This window comes from Caloenas nicobarica, chromosome 3 (genome assembly GCF_036013445.1).
Source record: "Caloenas nicobarica isolate bCalNic1 chromosome 3, bCalNic1.hap1, whole genome shotgun sequence".
Taxonomy (NCBI): domain Eukaryota; kingdom Metazoa; phylum Chordata; class Aves; order Columbiformes; family Columbidae; genus Caloenas; species Caloenas nicobarica.
In genome coordinates this window covers 31,573,158-31,592,704 of record NC_088247.1, presented here as the reverse complement: position 1 = coordinate 31,592,704, position 19,547 = coordinate 31,573,158, and the positions used below count along the sequence as shown (strand labels likewise).

Sequence of the window (19,547 nt, the reverse complement as noted above, 5' to 3'; positions counted from 1 at the left end):
AAGCTACTCTGGTATTTAATTTTTTTTTAACTTACAAATTTGAAAAATAAACAAGGCAGTTGTACAGTGTCAGTCCGGTCCTATATTCTTCCTATTGTCATACTGTGTTTCCTTACATTGTTAATTTAAGAAGCTTCTCAAAAAGACAAAAACGTTGACGGCAGAAAGCTGTGAGTATTTCAACCAGAGGGGATATTATTTCTTAACACACATATATGCTTTGAACTAAAGCAGGTGAATATATTCAAGCTATTTAAACTTTTCAATTAGCAAGAGATTTTCTCATTTCTGCCACAGCAGAGCCTCCATCCTTGGTAATATTCACAAACCCGACTGGGTTGGGTCCTGGGCAACCTGCTGTAGGTGACTCTGCTTTGAGCAGAGGAGTTGGACCAGACAATCTCTGGAGATCCTGTCCAACCCCAACCATTCTGTGATTCAGTAATGTAACCTTTTAAAACCTTATAAACACGTCACTGCATTTTACATATACTACTTTTTTCCTAACAAGATACACATACTTTATTTTTCTTGAAAATGTAACCTTACCAATTCTAAACAAAACTGGTTTGTTAGTAACTTCACTCTATTACCACGATATGGACAAATACCAATACGACGTAAAAAACTGGAACATGTATCTAATGTGAACTATGGCGTAAAGTGTGTTTATGTGCATGAAAGTTTTACCAGAGATAAATGTTACATAAAATTATTAATTTAGATGATTCTATGGAACACATTGTCAAATGTAGCAGTACAGTGTCAGACTTCCATTTCCCTCCAGTTAACCTATTTCAGAAGCGTCCAGTTCTGAGTTCAAATGACAAAAGCTAATCCTAACCAGTAATCTGAACTCATCTCATCTCATTCAGTATCACATTTCCCAGCCTACCATCTAGGCCATGGACGCAGACTATAAGATGTATTCCTTCTTCTGAATAGTCATCTTCTTCCATACTGAAATAAGGTATTGAAGAAGCCAGTTTGAAAACATCACTATACATAAATCCAGGAAGTTTAAGTTGCTTCAATTCTTCTTTAGCCTGTAGGAAACTGAAAGAAACCATATTTATGATAAAACATTTACTATTGCCAGAGAAATGCAGAGTCTCCTCAGATACAGTTTTGTACTGTCTTTTCAGTTTGTCTTCTATGTAACTGATATGAAGGAAAATATATTTATCAAAGTACTATCTTCGCAAAACAAGCCAGTTCCTCAAAATATTTTTATTGAAGCTTCCTATAGCCCCTTTTCCTCTGTAACAAAATCCATACCCCAAGTGCTACTCTCTTCTCTCCTTTGAACACCCCTGCAAATTCTGAAGTATTTCTGAAACCACTGAAGATTTTGGATTAGTTCTGGTCTTGAGCAAGCAACAGCTTTGTTTAAATGCAGTAACAACACTACAAACAATCAGAAGTCAAGGTAAAGATTTCCACTGACTTTTGGTAATTCTTGCCAAAATTAAAACCTATTTCCTAGGTCAGCAGAGAGCTGGAGCCAAGTGCTGTAATAGCTCACCAGAAACTCCCTCTGGTAGCTTGAACAACTGATAGTTTCTTGAGAAGATGCCGGATCCAGACCTCTGGTCTCTTGGATATTACATGAAGGCATATACTATACAGTTTCTAATAGCCGAGAACCCCACATGCTCGGAGTTCCTTGCATTCCTCCCTTTCTCCTCTTTCCCTCAGTTTTTTGTGTACAACCTTCCTAACTAATGGCACATCGGTTTCCCTGCAGCACTTCAAGCTCTATGCTTCCTTGTGCTTCTCTCCCTAATCTATCTGTTCTGCACGGTTCCTCACAGCACCACGCTGCATCCCGTCCTCTTCCTCCTGCTCACTGTTTTCTTCCCATTCTTTCTGTTCTCTGTTTTCCCAGACTTATCTTAGCTCATTCCTCACTAACTGGCTTCAGTGAAGTCAGCTTGAAGAGAAACCACTGCAGGCAGCTGGTCTTATCACTCCCCAGCAGAAGTTACTTCTTTTGTATTCAAGGCATGTTTTCTGAACTGAATGTACCAACGTTGGTTCTCTATGGAGCAGATCGTGCCCTCTAGAATTCCAGTAATCCCACGCTCTGGGAGACTCTGCTTTCCCTTAAGGCCAAGTCCTTGACTTTACTCCAAGTTCCTTCTTTCTTTTATTGTAACAGAACACCCTAAATAGTCTCTGCTTTTCATCCCTCCCATTCCACACCAGTACCCACCCTCCAGTATTTCAGAGGCTACTTTTCTGTCTGATTCTAATCTGTTTTCTTCTACCACTGCTCAATCCTTCCTCCTTTTCTCAGCTACTTACCACAGACTATCTGGTCTCTTATCTCTTCTGCGTTCTTAGTGTTCTTGTTTTTACCTCTCTTCTAATTTTTCTTCCTTCTGAAAGCAACATTTTACTTCCAACACAACATAATAAGCTGCTGCTTCCCACATTCAGTTAGCAGCAGAGGGTTTCTCAGGGAAACTCCTATATTTACAGCAAGAGGAGGTGCAATCTGGGATCCCTGATGCTTCTCTAAATTTGGCTTTCCTGGTGTCCAAACTGCAGTGTCATTTAGAGCATTGTGGTCTCTGAGGTGTTACATTTTTGATATTTGAAGACTGAAAAACAAGGCCATGACCTTGGCTAGCATCACACGTTTGCTTCACTTAACTAATTAAATGGACAAGCAGAATGTTTTTGGTTTTATGTTTTTAAACTCAAAGCACATTTTCCTATACTTGCTATTTTAACAGCTTCCATTTCATAAACCACCATTTTTATGCTCAGTAGCCATTACAACATCACTTTTCAGATAAATGATTATTTTTTTTAAAAGGAACATATTAGAGAAACAAAACATACCACATTTTGCTTGAAGTTCATCAAACCACATGAAATCACAAAATAAATGACAGAAGGAATTCAGTGCTGACACACTTTCTACCTGAACATCTAAAACATGATGTTATTTGAGCGTGCAGAATCCACAAGCCACAGACCTGGGGGCACCATGGAGCCCAACCACACTTCTTTTCCCTTTCTATACTACCTTAACATCATTTTTAAAAGCATAAAAAACTTTGTTTTAAAACAATCACTTACGCTAACATTTGAGGTTTGGGGGAGCTTTCATACCAGGAAACAGCTGAAGGGGAGCTGCAGGATGTGCTGCCTGGCTGTTGTGTAATTGCAGGAGATTTATTCCTTGAAGAACAGATAACATTGCAAGGAGAGTCTCTCAGAGAAGAAGGAAAAGACAGACAACCGGGAGTACAGACAGGAGGAACAGTCATTCCGTCTTGCAGATGCCCACTATCAATCCTTTCAGACCTCAGGGCTCCCTCTTCTGCTGAGCCACGGTCCTGGTCAGCACTGGAAGCTCCATCTAATATACTATAGTCTGTTTCTTCGTAATACCCGTTTTCAATCATTTCTTGATCCTCCTCTTCTTCCTCGTCTTGTTGGGCAGAACAAATATCTTGTTTTTCATATGTTTCCTTCTGAGGGCTAACAGGATTGCTGTTGTCCATAGACCAAATATCTGAAATATCTGTGCTGCTTCGAGAGCCAAAATAGTTTTCGACAAGCCCTTGCTTTACCATGTCAGTACTACTGGTTGGAGAAGGATTATCTGTACCAGTTTCACTTTTAGCTACTGACAGTTCTTCAGTTGTCTCCTTCAGTTCTAAAGGCTCATTATGTTTTCCGTCATTTGTTTTTTCAACCTCAAACACTGCATTTACAGATGAAGAACCTGAAACAACAGATGGCTCACCCACACAAGTAATTTCCAAACGCAATTTAATTGTTTCTTCTGTAGTGCGAAGATGCCTTTCCAGGTCCTGAAAGTCCTTGCAGGTGGTGCCAAGGTCTGCCTGTGGGCTGTAACTTTTCACATCAGTGGATGTATCCTCATCTGAAACAACTAAGTGTAAAAGATCTTTTGTTCCTGAGAGTGAGGAATGTATAGACAGAGTTTCATTATCTGAGTGCCCTGGAAATAAAACACACTGTTGCTGCAAATTGGGTTTTGTTTTTTTATGGTCATCGCATTTTGGCAAGTCAATTGCTCCAAGATCCAGTACTGTTTTACTGTCACTTAGCTGGCATTCAGGTACAACAGATATCTTTGAATTCTCATCAGGTGACAGCTCATCATCATCAGAAGGCAGAGAATTTATGGATGTCAGGGATGATTGTATTTCACTTACAGCGCTGGTACTCTCAGTGCAATGGCTTTCTATTGTGTTTTTTGTAGCACAGTCCGGTCTCAGTAAAAGCTGAGGAAATACTCTCTCACCATTGTATGCACTTTGCCCTTGAACATTTTCAAAAACCTGATCAGGGTTGGGGTGAGTTGCAAAAGAACTTGGTTCACTTTCTACACCTGAATCTGAAAATCTAGAAGAGGCATATGTCACACTAACATCAGGTAACTTAGCCATGTCTCCACTTACAGAAAGTTGACTTTCTTTTGTAGAAAGAGTAGGCTGATTACTTTTCATTTTTGTTAAGATGTCACTGGTAGGTCGGCAGTTTCTTTCGTGGACATCTTCTTTTTCAAGCCCCATTTCGGGTTCTCCTGAGTTCAATTTATTTCCAGATTCTGAAGACTGACTATTGGGGGCCTGCAGATTCTCTCCTTGCACTCCACCTTGCGGAAACTCGGCCCATGACCCAATGTTAACAGTTACTTTCTCCCCTTCATACGGATTCTTATTACTTGGTTTCACCTCAATTGTCCTGACTCCTGAGGAAGCTGACTGACCTCCAGGACAACTTTCAAGCGTACCTCCGGGTTGCAGAGCACTATCTGCTTGTATCGTTCCAGAATCTGTCTGGGAGATAGTAAGTCTATCAAAAATAGCCACATTTTCACAGTGCACGGAGCTACCCAGACCTGGTTGGCAACCTTCAGTCTTGGCAGTCTTTTCCTCAGTTCCAGATGGCAAAAATGGAAGTTCTCTTTGACTTATTTGCCTGGTGCAGGTTTTTGTGTCACAAGGAAATCCACCTACTGTAGGGTCCAGCCCTTCATTAGCACTGCATGAAGGCCTGCCTTCTGAGCTTCTAGAGGCATCTTCCAGTGCTGCACTTTTCAAACATTTGTAGCCTACTAAGACCACTGAGTCCTTAGAGTTCTGTTTCACAACTTTTTTTGTGTTTTCAGGTTTCATTGTTTTCATGAGCTTAGTAACCTTAACTTTGGATTTATTTACATCTTCATTTTTCCCTTTCAAAGTTTTTGTTACCGTCTTTTCACTTTCTGGATGCCAAACGTTGGAGGCACCGGCAGGTCTTATTTTCAGTTCCGGGCTAGTAAAACCAGCTACAAAACCTTCTTCAGCTTCAAATTTATCCAGTTTATTGGACTCTGATCTTGGAAGACTCTGAACTACCAACCAGGGTGCATCCAGATCTTTCACCAAAAAAAGCAAAAGGAAAAAATAAAAAAGAAAAAGGATTGTTTACAACAAGATTATGCATGTAACTGATGTTAAAAACCACTACTAATTATAGTACTTTACATATTCTCAAAACTCAAACTAAAGAAACGTTTCCTAACAAATAAATGTACTCCTTTAAAGCCAGTAAAAAATGTAAAAAAAACCCCACTCAAGTTTTAAATAATTTTTGCTCAGTTCTTCAAAAAGAAAACTGCACTCTGAGGTGTGTTTACCTTCAGTAATTGAATCTAAATATCGATCTTCAAAGATTATAGGCAAGGAGTTTGTATCTCCATCGAGTTCACTGCATTCAATAGGGAGGGGTGGAAGGGAACTGCAGAAGGAAGTGTTTTTGATTGCTGCGCACATCTGGAGATGACTTTGAGCACTGAAAAAAAGGAAGCAGTCCCACATGAAAAAAGTAGAACTATTTATTTTTACATTAACAGAAACTAGTAGTAGTTTAATTCACTTTAGTAGCAGCTTTTCTACTAATTAGTTGTTTAATAGCTTCAATAGTTATTTAATAGTTTATGATATAACTTTCATTAAAAAACCTCAAATCTATATTCAGGACATGTTTCTCTTGAACTTGTTACGTTAAGTATTTTTGCAAGATGGTACATCCACACTATGTAAGCTATAAAATAACAGCACCACACGCTACGTGCTGTGCACTTCAAAAGGCTACTCACTGTAGTTCTTGATAGGCAAGGGCAGCTTGCCTGGGATGCTCAAGACAAAAGAATGCTTCTGCAAATCTGCGTACCTGCAAGATCCAAATAGAGTTAGAACTTATTTTCTATTACATACAATTTTTGAAAATCCACCAGCATTCCTACACAGTAATGTGTAAGTATGTATGTATGTACAGTATGTATGTATGTATGTATGTACGACAGTTTTTTTAAAACATTCAGTCTGAGTGGGAGGGAAGAGGATGCCACAGACAAGACTAGCGACTGAAATGAGAATTTTAACTTGTGCACTGGATGACTGAGGGGAATTACATTAGATTCAAGTGCCTGCTGTAAACTTGATTATCAAGAAATCAATCATCCAAATCAGTCTCACCTGAAACAATAACACAAAAATAGTAAGAGAAGTTTCAATAGGAAGAAAGGAAATTACTGTTTGATGGACACTTCTGCATGTGTTGAGGATTACCTCCAGAAGTAGAAGCCCATTAGATGTTCTGCTGTCTCAAAATACAGAGAAGTATCTATTTCAAATTTTTCATGAATACTCTCTAGGCCACAGTAAACTACTGTGCAAAAAAATCTTTTGTTTGTAAAGATTTCAGCTGCAAATTACAAAGACAATAACAAAATGTATACTAATTACAAGCACTGTATTCAAGACTTAATTGTATGCCTGAAGTCAATAAACCATACAATACTAAAATGGGATTTTATAAGAGAAGCATTTTTTATCATCAAACACTGTGTGTGGAAATAGAGAGGGTGAATTATACAGCAATTTACTACAAATAAAAACATAATCAATGTATTGAAAATACAGTACAGAGAAACCCCAAAGTTAAGGCTTTGCAAGATGAGACTTCTCACATTTCCAATATTAAATATTGGAATATTACTCAATCTAGACACATTTTCAGAACATTCTTGCAATTGCCCAATGACCTGCATAAAAAAAATGCAATTCCATGCATTAAGACAGTATCTTGTTTATTGTAACAAGACATATAAAAAAAGACAATGTGCCGTACAGTGGCTGTCAGCAACTGCTTGTGCACTAACTTGGGCATAAACATCAATTTGTTTGTATCAATTAAAATAAAATTTCTATCCCACTTAGAGAACCACAGCTGCAGCTAGTCTGCTTCATCAATCATTTGTTTACCAGCCACTTCCTGGCCCCCAACTCCTTATTTCCTCAATATACTCTGGGTCTTCCTCTAAAGTCATCCCATTTCCCAGGCAATGGGGTTTCCCCGTGAGGGTCTGCAGCGTATCTGGCGGAGCAGCATCAGACCCACTTCAGCTCCCGCAGCGATTTCACTTCACTCAGAGCTGCGACCAGCGCCTGTGTCCAGCCCGAACACAGACACGCATGAGAAAAATCCTGTGCGTTAGCTGGCAAACGTCAGGCTTTCAGGACCACCTTAACTTTTTTTCAAAGACAAGCACTTGCAGGGGTGTTAGTTTTCCCTCCTGATACAAGGCCCAGTATACTTTTAGAGAGTACTGTCTGGATGAAGTTTTATGATCCGTAGCTTCTACTCTCTCCTCTTTCAATAGAAGAAAAACTGGAAAAAAAATTGCTCAAAGTTGCTTAATAAAAAAAACAACCCCTCAAACCACATTAAACCTTCAATCTCTAATCTGCACTAGAAGCTGAGACTCCTGTCCCAACCTCCCAGAATTCTGTTTACTGTATTACATAAAATTAATCTCACTGATAACATCATGTGTGAACAGTAATGGAAAATGTTTTGAAGTAAAAAGAATACGCTAAATGGAAAACTTCCTTGTAAATGCAACAGTAACCAGACACACACACAGAAGACATCCCTGCTTTCCTTCAGAAATGATGTTAGGAGTTTATGCATACACATGTGGGGTTAGAATCAGTGTTCCTAAATACTCCTCTGTGTTTTCCCAGCTGGCTTTTCTAAACAGACATCTACCTTCCAAACACATGATTTTGTCAGAACTAATCCCCAACCTTTCCCCCAGAAAGGGAGAAGCTCGTTATACAACAGAATTTGAGACCATTTTACAGGTTAAAAACTAGATTTTACAACAATCGATCATGAAAAGCGGACTGGTTAGTGTTGTAAACTACACAATTTAAAATATATACCCAAACCAATTAGGTAATAGGAAATAAAACAGTAACAGGAATACTGCCCAATTAGTAGGTGTCTGTGGTTGAAGCCAAGAAAAGAGCATAAAGCTGTTTCCCAGGAGGCAAGCAAGGTGGTTCTGACTTTGGATGCAAGCAATCACTTCACCACATAAAGGAACTGGATTTATATGGAGACCAGATCTCTGGAATCCTGCCACTGTCTTGACCAGAAAAGGAAGGCTTTTTCTATTTGCAATAAATCCCATTTTCAATTGTTTAAGTAATTCCAGTGCTTTTGAAGAAAATCTGATTACCAGCTCCAGACAGCTCTTAATAGCAACAGTATAAAACTAGTTGAAAGCAAGCTCTGAAAGCCCACACAAATCAATATTAAGGAGAGAAAAAAAAATACACCAAAACAACAATAGTTTATTGTGTTAAATCACTGCTTAACTTATGGAGGGACCAAGGCATTTGCTTGGATGTTGTTAAACAGGCTCTGCAGAACCAGAGCAACTACCAGCTGGTGTCAGGGACTCAGGCGCTCCCGACCTGGGCCGACTCCACCAAGACTTCACAGGAGGAAATTGTTCCCACTACTCCTAGTCCCTACGGACTTCCCAAAATTAAGGGTTTTGTGGTCCTCCCAACATAAACAAAAGACAAGGAAATATCAGACAGAAAAACTGCTGTGGAATATCTATCAAGTCCCTGCACATTTAAGAGATGCAGTCTAAGATCTCAGTTCTCATTACTTTAGGACTCATCAAACTGACAGGAATATTTTTGGAAAAGTGTGTTCAGACCTACCAGAAGATGCCACTGCAGAACAAACAGGTGAACTAGTTTAATGTGCAAATTTTTTGCAATATAAAATAACACACGCTAGGCAGTTTTTTCAATAAAACACAGTCATAAAACTTATCAGTGTGACAAGGTAGTTGATGGATGTTCTAGCATACCTAAAGTGTTCCTGATTTTTTTAATGTAGTACTTAATATTCAAAGTATTTGAAAATAAGTGTTTAAATAATCAAGTAAAATAAGTAAAATTATTAAAATAATAATAATTTTAAACACTTAAAATAAATGTCATTATGACCTTATTTTCTAACAACACTTCATCAGGAATACCTGCTTTATAAGCACCTGTGCAAAGAGGGTGAAAGGCATTTGACCAAATACAGAGATGACACACATTTCTATGGTGTATTTTAATACAAATATCTAAACCAATCAGATGAGTGATTCCCTGAAAGGGTTCATTCATCTTAGATTAATACTAAACTTTCCTAGGGAGAAGTTTCCTGGGGAGAGTATAGTCTATAAATATTGCAAGATGAAAAGGTAAAGTTAAAAGAGATTCAGCCTCCAGTAGAGAACACAACAGACTATTTATTTCCAAAATAAAAGGGATTATTTAGACGGATGGAATTTTGTATAGTACAAAAATCTTATTCCAGAATGGACAGCTGTTGTCTCAAGAGGAGAATTAGTACGTCATCTCTCAAATCTCAACTAAGTTCACTGACCAGAAAGCCTGCATCATTTAACATGTGCAAATAACACCTCTAGGGAAACATGATCATTGCACATTTTCCAAAATAAGTTTATACGAACCCTCAGAATGTAAATTCTAAGGAGATTATTAATACAAATTACAAACTATTATCCTAAGCACTGCCAAACAGGATCCGAAATCAACAACCAAACCAACCAAGGTTCAAATTTACCATCTTTTTAATTTAAAGGTTTACTGAGTTTATGGATTGCTGGCTGGTGCTCTATTGCCATGTGGGAAGCCCAGTGCAACTATGTCTTTTTACAAGTATTTTAATCACATATACTTGCGAAGTATTTACACAAGCTCTTCACATCCTGAAGTACAGAAAACAAGTGTCACGTTTGCAAATTAGTCCCTTTAAAATTTAGTAATAACACATTGCTGGTTCTCTGTAAGTTGACTCAGGTAGAATTTCCTTCTCAATGCCATATTATTCAAATTTTAGAGTCAGCCTGCTTGCTCTTCACTATCAGGTTTTAATTAAAAAGGTAAGTTTAAGATTACACGTGCCCTGCATCTCTTTTTCAGTCTTTGATGTTTGGGTAGATAATGTAGTATCTAGTAACTGCAGAACTCAATAATAAATAGAAATTAGCTGCTTCCTTGAAAAATAAAATAAGCTCAGCTTTTTCAGTTATAACAAGGATCACCTCTGAGCTCAACTTAGAAGGCTTGTAAGTTTGAGAGACTCAGTGTCCCTCATGAGCAAAATACACTGAGCACTACATAAGACTCTTCATCCCTACAACACTACACTGCACGTGTGGATTCATATCTCCAGAAGAAGATATTTCTATAGCATTTACTAAAGAATAATTTGGGGTTTTTTCTTGCAAAAAAAGGCAAAAATTAAACATGATGTTGTGCTTGAAACAAGTTTATGTATGTGTAGTGACAGACAACAAAACAATTGGGCCTAACAGCAACTGGAAAGGGAAAAAATGCAGGTGCGAAATCAAATGATACTTAAAAAAAAAAAAAAGAGAGAAGGGAACTCGTATTTAAATTTTGTGAAAACAGGAAAACATCCCAGAGATACTTTTAATATACACAATATCTCAATTCACATTGTATAATTAACTACTTTGATTCATATTCCCCAAAATAACCACAGTAAAACTCAGTAATTAAGGTATTTGAGAGCTGGAGAGAATGAATTACAGAGATTTTAAAACAAACCACATTTAAGAAGCTAAAACCATAATTAATAGCAGTATCTTTTTTTTTTCCTTAAATGTTGGAGCAGTAAAAATGAAAGTATTAATAGTTCTTTTGGTTTTATTAAATATATACTTGTACGAACACTAACATACCAGCAGTTGAATGCAAGTGTGAAACCGTATTTTCATTTCATACCTTCCACTACTTCACTTGAAGGACTCCAGAATTTATATGAAATGCACAGAAATGTAAGTAAGTAAAGGTAAGTAAGTAAAGGTAAGTAAAGGTAAGTAAGATTCATAGACACCCAGTAAAACGCTCACACTTTCCTATGGCCAGCACATCTAACAAATAAGCCTTGCGCTCTTTCTGAAATATTCCATTTATTCTCCAGAATAGGCCATTTCCACAACCATGATTTCCCTTATTAAACAATGTGATTTATCAAGTCTGTACATAAGACCACAGTGCAATGATCCTTCATAATCAGTTTCCCCTCCAGAACCAAATCAGCAAGGGTTTTGATGCAAGTGACAGAGATGCTGGTAAGACAAATCAAACCTCTCAGAAATAAAGCCTTAAAATAGACTTTGTTTTGGACTATGACTATTATAAAGCATGGAAAACATATTATTGTTAACCAGACCTCCTAACGGGCTCTCTGCAAATGATTGTACAAGAAGCACCTCCAGATAATCTCTTAAAATGACCTATTCTGTAACGTGTGCAAGACAAATGTGGTGTGTGTCACATTTAATTTGTTTTTGTTTTAATGAATCTTACTCTCTGAAAACTTAAGAATGTTCGGTTTCTTCAAATCCTCGGCCACAAGAGATGGGAGGGAAAATATATTAGAAAGTGAAGGTAACGCTTGAGATCATATTTGAAAATATTTCACTATGGGAACCAGCATTGCTGAGGTTTTGCATGGAGAGAGCACACAGGAACTGCATGATCAACTGTGTGTGTAGGTATTCACTATACAGATATTTTTATACACATACACACATACTCACTAGATCATTTCCAATACGTCTCTTCTTTTTTAAAAACCCACTTAAGAGACATTTCTAAGCTTATGAATGTTAAAAATTCTTATTTCAGAAGGAAAGTACACTTTGTTTTACGATGTAAGGAGGCAGTCTAAAGCCAGCAGGGAAGTAAAATGTGGAGCGGGCACTAGGAATGGCTTCTGCAGAAAAATGCATCATTCTGCGCAAATACATCCTATTCCACAGACTGCAATTTGCCTTCTGAACTGCATTTCTTATTCAAAAGATGAATTAATTGGTTGGTTGTAAATATAAATTTATACATATATTTTATGTCTTATATTCCAAGAATAAACTCTAACAACATGATACACAAGCTAACAAATGCAATACAACAGCTCCCTTTATGATTCCAACTAATCTTCCCAAATAAAACTCGAAAAATTAGAATCTGGAGTCTCATTTTGATACACATTTCCATAAAAATGTGTCCCAGTAAGTGTATGAATGTGCCCAAGTTCCTAAAGTCAGAGACAATACTTACTCTTAACGTGTGATGCTCCTGTGCTAGCAATGCTGTGACCTCCTCTTGTAAGGTAATGACCTCCAGAAACTGCCCCCAGAGCGCCATCAGAAGTGAGCAAAGCTGAGCAAGGTTCATATTGATAAGTTCCGCCAGTTCATCAGGATTTTCCATTTTCTGAAGTTAGGAAAATAGATTTATATGATTAACAGATGATGATTAACAGATAACGTACAGACAAGAATCAAAAAAGTGTACTTTATCTTAGTGAGAATTTTAATTTAAAAAGTAACTTCCAAATGAGAACTGTTTTGTCTAAGCAACAGAATTGAATTGATCTATGTTACAACACTAACGGATTATTTTATGTTGCTTTAAACATTATCCAGTTGCCTTTTAGAACAGGACTGCTGACCTTAAAATAAAGCAACAATTCCATTTATGGCAACCATAACTGAGTTGCGACTGTTGTATTTTCTAACATGCAATAATACAGTGTGCCTGAAAGGAACAGGAATCAGCAATCAAAAAACAGAAAAATCGACACTTGCTATGTTAGTCCAAATTTGATACAACTGTAAACATTTAATAAAAGACATCTCCATTTCGGAATAGTGACAACTCACAAAAACATTTATATGGTGCTATATATCTACATACACTTTCAACATGCTCAGGAACCAGTGTTAAAATATAGGCTTCCTAGAACCAGATCACATCACGACAAATTCAGTGCGAACCAAGTTTTCTTTCTTAACAATGTACTGTAATCCTGCGATATAATACAGTTCAATGCCAGTCAATCGTAGACTATCACAAGGCTTATGCTCCCTGCCATTTAAAAAAAAAAAGTAGTTTTTCAGAAACTCATTGCGGGCACATAAGTGTTTAAAAAGTAAAACACCCAACTCCAGCAATATTAAAGAGCAAGTAGAAAAAACAGACTGCAAATACTGAAACACCAGCTTAGTGGGCGTGAGTGGAAATAAGAGGGGGAAGAACTGTTGATGAGACCTGCGCAAAAGAACAGGCAGGGAAAAAAAAGAAAAAAATATTAGCATACCTGAGCAAGCTAAGGGAGGAACTAATGAAACAAAAAAAATCACAGGTACTTAAAGAATTTACAGTAGCTATGTAAATGTAAAAAACTTTTAGTTTATAAAGTAAGATCATCAGTTGCCCACAGAGAGCTAACTGCACTGGCTTCTTCTCCACTTATACAAATGAAATCCATTTAAAGCCAATATTACATTTCCTTCCAGTTATACTACTGCTACAGTATTGAAAGGTCCTCAAGAGCTGGGCAGATGGCCCACTCAGCAGCAAAGCACGGCCAATCTGTAAGAAAAGTGTTAAAACCTGTGCTTAAACCTCCCTGTGATACGGGAATCAGCTATTCAGCGGGGGTAGTTCTGACTAAGGAGAGAGCTGGGGAGACAAGTCTAAGTAATCTGAATTAGACAGTGTTTCCTTGAGAATGCAGGGAAAACAGAAGGAAGAGGCAGGATCAGGACAAGTCCTTCCAGATGAGGGGATGATCTGCTTTTGTACAACTTACTATTGTACTACTGCTTGATCTTCTATTGTTATTGTAACCAAAAGAATTCAAATTATAAATGGGGAAAATTCAAAATGTGATTTTAATACAACTAATCCACCTTTCCATAATCTTCAGTTTCACAGTATACAAAAGTTACCATGACTACTACTGACACGCCAAGCCACCACATGGATAGTTTTGGAGTCAGTTGAGCAATTTATCTTTGAACGAGGAACAGCTGAAATGGAGTGTCGGCAAACAAAAGCACAGGATGTTAGCACCGAAAAAAACCAGTTTATTTCCACATAGCACATGAAATCAGCATACTCTACTTTTATAGTTATTACACTTATTTAATAAATGAAATAAAATAGTGTACCTTTACTCCTTCACACAACTCTGTAAGACGAACTTCTACATCTATGTTTTCTGGAAAGATGAGAGAACATATCCATGAAAAATGTACTTTCCAAGTTCCAGAATAAAAACAGTTCTCTCACAAAACAATTTTAAAACATAAAAAGAAAAGAGCCCATCAATTAAAACTTGAAGCCATATTAAGTATCACAATCAGCTTTAAATCAAGTAAATGATAAACTCCCATTAAAATAATTTCTTACTTATTTCTGAGATTGAGAACAGAGCACACTTAATTTAAAAAGTTTACAACTGAGTATCATGATCACTTATTATGATATCTTGTCAAGGATACAGATTTTCCATTCAAAATTATACTTGAAAATACTGTAATTTAGATGATACCATTTACAGATTATCCAGAGAGCTGCTCAACTATTCAGCAGCAACATCATCGTTCACAGCTGAGGTAACACATTTCCTCTCCTACCTCTGTTTTCCACAGATACCTTATTTCAGGACCATTTTTCTACAGGTATATTATTTACTTAATTTTCAAGCTATGTGAATATTAATACAGTTCATTAATTGCCTGTGGAGTTATATTTCAGTCAAATAAACCTGTTTGTTAAGTGATCTTTTTCTCAATAGCTCAATGTTAAAAGTAAACTAATCTTCCATGGTACGGCAGCTTAAACTGGATCTGAAACTTGAATGACATATTTATAAAGAAAACAGATTTATTCCTTCATGTAAGATGTTTTTTCTTGTTAATCATTCCTAACCTACTTAGGGAAATCTTATCAATTAAACAATAATTTAGTATTATGTTTTGATTTCCTTCTACATCTGAGGTACCAGTGACAACGGAACGACTTATAAACCCTAAAATTGTCTGTAACAATTACTTATATTTAAATTCATTTTTGAAACACAGTATAAGCAAAAAAAAAAATGCAACATTTCTTGAAAACATATACCAACAAAAATGCCTTGAAACCCACAATAATAAATTTAGGATGTGGATAACACGTTTATAGAATGACAACGGTGTGTTTACTCAACTTGTTTTCAAATGATACCATCCAGATTTGGTAAGTACATATTGATTTTCAGCTAATTGCATCCATTATACTTAGGCTTAAATTTAATGACAAAAAAAATTAAAGTTCTGAGAAAATACACAAATTGCAGAAATGCATGAAGTTCTCAGAAACAGGTTTAGAAATGTTTTCAAAAGAAACTACATATGCCTGTATTAGCTAAACAGTACTTGATGATAATTATTCTGAAAATATATGAAAACAGTTTAAGATGTGATACTACTTTTGGTGTGTTTGTGGCCACACAATTTTGTCATTAGTGAAAAAATTAAATGGCTTACTCAGGAGACACAATACTGATTATCTTTTTTTGTCACATTTAAATCTCCAAAGTCTTAAAATCATTATTGAAAATCCCAAACTACAATGCTATATTAAAAAAGGACAGAACAGAGACAATACAAGTCAAAAATAAATTAAATATTAGCATTCTACAACAGTAACATTCACCCAGCGAAGATCTGATGAAATTTTGCTGGCCCTGCTAAAAAAGAGTTTTCTTTTTAAAACAAAATCCAAATGCAGTTACAGATGATTAAGCTGGTGACCTACTATGAGACTGAACTGCTATTTTATTCTTTTCCCATCACTATCTTCCCTGTGCTTAACCTGCATTGTCGTCTTCTGTCCGGCGTCAGGCCAACATTGACACTCTCCAGAGGGAGAACTGGCCAGCGAGATATGGACAAATGCAGCTTAAGCTCTGAGAATGCCTTGTGTAGCGTCTGGACAGATCCAGCCTTGAGATATCAGAAGCAACCTGAAAGGTTTCTCAGGAGCAAAAGATATTAGTCTTTAATTATTTAAGAAAATGAGTCTCTGCTGAATTAAACTAAACTAGACTTTTTAGCTATTTTATGTAAATGGTGACAACTGACTGAACTCTTCAATAATTTTTGTTTAGTAAAACAGAAAAACACTAAACCAAAACCCAGTCATAATTTCTCATTTTGTTATCTATATTCAGCCAGGAAATAAGTACCTTAATACTGCAGACCTCAGAGTTTAACATACGCTTGCTATGGCTGAATAGTGAAATAGTGTTCCTGTTTACAAAATAATATATTATTTTATATTATTAGGAAGAATATAGTATTTTATATTATTAATAAAAAGCTGAGGGGTTATATCACCTGCTTTGGAAACATACCTAGGTAGGCGTCTCTCTGGGTTCGTGGATATTTTCTTCTGAGAAGGCGTTCATAAAGGACCTGCATGCTGGCCTTGGCTAGTTATAGGGATTGCACACACATCACTAGTTACTACACTCCTTTTTTCATCTGTGATTTATCATTTGCCTTAAAGTTAGTCAAAAAGCTTATTGCTAGCCTAGCAATTAGTGCAGTTAGATCAGTACATGGAAGCATATAATTTTAGTATAGTTTCTAGATTAGATATCACTTGTGATATACATAAAGCTAGCATTTTTTATTTCCTAAAACCAATAATACTTAAATGCTCAATTACAGTTATTGAGTCCAACAGTTGCCTGCACATGCTTCTGCAAAATCACTGCCCTGTGTTAAAATTATGTGATAGAGCCATAGCAAAGCAAACAGATGAAACAAAATTAAAGAGATAAAAATTTAATTTAAAGCAAAAAAATGACAATTCTGGGATTTAAATGGGACTTGAAATTCGCTTCTGAAAAGCCCTTTTAAACTTCCCCCGCAAAAAGCTCCACTATAAAACAGTTCATTTACTTTAAAAATGAAAAATGCATGCAAATGACATTTGTGTACTTTGTGAAGTCCAGAGAGCTTAAATTTACATATAGACATCACAGAAACACAGCTGGTTTTTTTTCTTTAACTCTTGATGGATTTTAGAAAAAGTAGCGTTAATAGTAGGCATTAGTTATTTTTCATGAGCAAAAGGTGAGTAATAGTAGCATAATTAACATTTGCATTATTAGTCCTTTCTGTTATATCAATTGTCGCAATCAATGCATATACAAAATAACTGAAATAAATGAAAAGATATTTACAAATAAGAAAACAAAGTACTTCTAGCAGAGACATAAAAAACAACAAAAAAACCCAACAAACCACAGGAAACAAACCATCAGCAGAATATGTACAGTGAATGTTAAATGCAAGTAGTCATTTTATCTTCATATAGTTATTTTGAGCATTTCTATTCAAGCTTGCGTTCCTAAAGGTAAGCTAAGTTACTCACAGAAATGACCAAAGGTCTGACTCAAGCTCCACTGAAGCTTATGGAAATGTTATTGGTGACTACAATGAAGTTTGAAAGATACAACCCAAGTATGCAACCCAATGGCCATCTTTTTTCTATTACATACATATGTTGTAGGAATGTTTTAGGGGAATTGAAGGTCCTATCTGAAACATTTAAGTATCGAGATCTAGGCTAAGCCTATCCTTAAAACAGCAATAGTGCCAACAGATTTTTTTTGGGAAAAAGCACATTTTGTCCTTAAAAGAAAGACCAAGAGTTGAGTCATTTCTTTAACAGGGTGTTCCCTTCCATATCAAGATTAAGATAACTGAAACAGAAATATTCTTTGCACTGTAATTGTAGCAGTATTTTTGCTTATATAAAGAAAAAGCCTCAGTTTCAGATATTTTCTATGCACAGACTTGTAATGCACTCCCTCCCTCAAAGACAAATTAAATTCAAAAAACAGCTTTGTATTTTGTAATACACAAGCTAAAAATTCTTTGTTTGACTCACTAATTGACCACATCACATTTTAAAAATAGTTTTCATATCTCAACTTTATTGTTTCATAATGCTTGTTTTGACATTGGTAAAACTAAACAGTACAAAATCAATAAATGCTATCTACAATCAGTGTAAAATCCAAAAGATCTATTTTTCAGATTTATATAGAACTTTCCATTACTAAAATGGTATATGCTTGATGAGGAAAAAGTCTAACTCATCCTTTATAATGCCAATATATTTTCCTTTTTTACTTTCACCACTCTCCTTGTTGAGGTTGGCTCTCTAAGATACCTGCATTCTGCAGAAATGGAACATACATTTCCATGCATTACATTTCATGTAACATTTTCACAGTTACTTTTATCAAATGCAGTTACTAGAAGTCTTCCTTGACATACAACTTAAATTTCTTTCTGTTAGACTGTCCTGTAAGAGTTTGATTTTAACTTTATTAAAGAAATATCTTCTCTGAGAGCATATTGTAACTACTCAGTTTTACAGAAACTGTTCTTGCCTATTCAGATCTTTTCCTAAGTCTTAGGTAACTAAGTCTGTTTAAAAAGTTACACTAGAAATTGAGTCAGCAGCAATTTCTTCTTGTAGGTCTTTTTTCAAATAAGTTCCCATTGTGATAGTCTTCTCAAATCAAAGCTTACAGAGGTCCAATTTTTATGGAAATATACAATGTTGCCTTATAAAAAACAACCAAGCACAGCATGCTACTTGGATCAAGAGTTTCTCTAACTTTCTTACCACTAAATACAGTGATTTCAAATACCAGGGCAAATCAAGACCAACAAGAAGAAATATATTTGCATAAATTCAGGCTGTTATCTCCTCATTTTATTAGTAATGCAACGGTGCTACTTGTTTTCCTTGAGATATTAAATTCCAGCTCAGTTTGAGCAAAAAGATGCTACATATACAAGATGTATGAAATTTATGCCAGTTTAATCTAGAAGAGGGGTATTTTTAATAAGCATAGACAGGAAAGTGATGCATTTTATTAAATTCAACATACCCAGTTCAATTCGGTGAGAAGAGGGGAGCTCCTTTGTTATCATAATGAAATAGCTGTGTAACCCTTTGAAAGCAAGCAGCAAACTGGCACAAAGTGTATAGTGGAAATTATAGGCATGGCTGAGGAAAGACTCTGAAACAACAAAACTGCACCCCTAAAAAAAAAAACAAAAAACAACCAAACAAAAAGACCAAAAGAGGTACATATTAATTTTGTGCAGTAAATGGAGTGTTACAGAATAACTAAAAAGACAGATAAATAAACAGTCTCTTTTCGCAAACCTCATCCATATTTTTGCGATTCTCAATGGATTGCAATATCTTAAAAACAAGGTTAAACACTAAATATTG

The 19,547-nt window shown here is 36.1% G+C and overlaps 1 protein-coding gene across 4 annotated transcripts in view; it reads right to left on the bottom strand.

The window, feature by feature from the left end:
- The window catches only part of FAM135A (family with sequence similarity 135 member A), a 90,385-nt gene that overhangs the window by 21,367 nt on the left and 49,471 nt on the right, over positions 1-19,547 (bottom strand). For 2 of the 4 annotated variants that reach the window (XM_065631097.1, XM_065631101.1), the window contains 8 exons: positions 19,198-19,351; positions 16,636-16,713; positions 14,405-14,454; positions 12,507-12,662; positions 6,131-6,204; positions 5,669-5,823; positions 3,091-5,407; positions 896-1,056 (listed from right to left, as the gene is read on the bottom strand). In XM_065631097.1, coding sequence (XP_065487169.1) covers positions 896-1,056; positions 3,091-5,407; positions 5,669-5,823; positions 6,131-6,204; positions 12,507-12,662; positions 14,405-14,454; positions 16,636-16,713; positions 19,198-19,351 — 3,145 coding nt within the window. The remainder of the gene's footprint in view (positions 1-895; positions 1,057-3,090; positions 5,408-5,668; positions 5,824-6,130; positions 6,205-12,506; positions 12,663-14,404; positions 14,455-16,635; positions 16,714-19,197; positions 19,352-19,547) is intronic. The other 2 variants (XM_065631099.1, XM_065631100.1) reach the window with 2 other exon arrangements.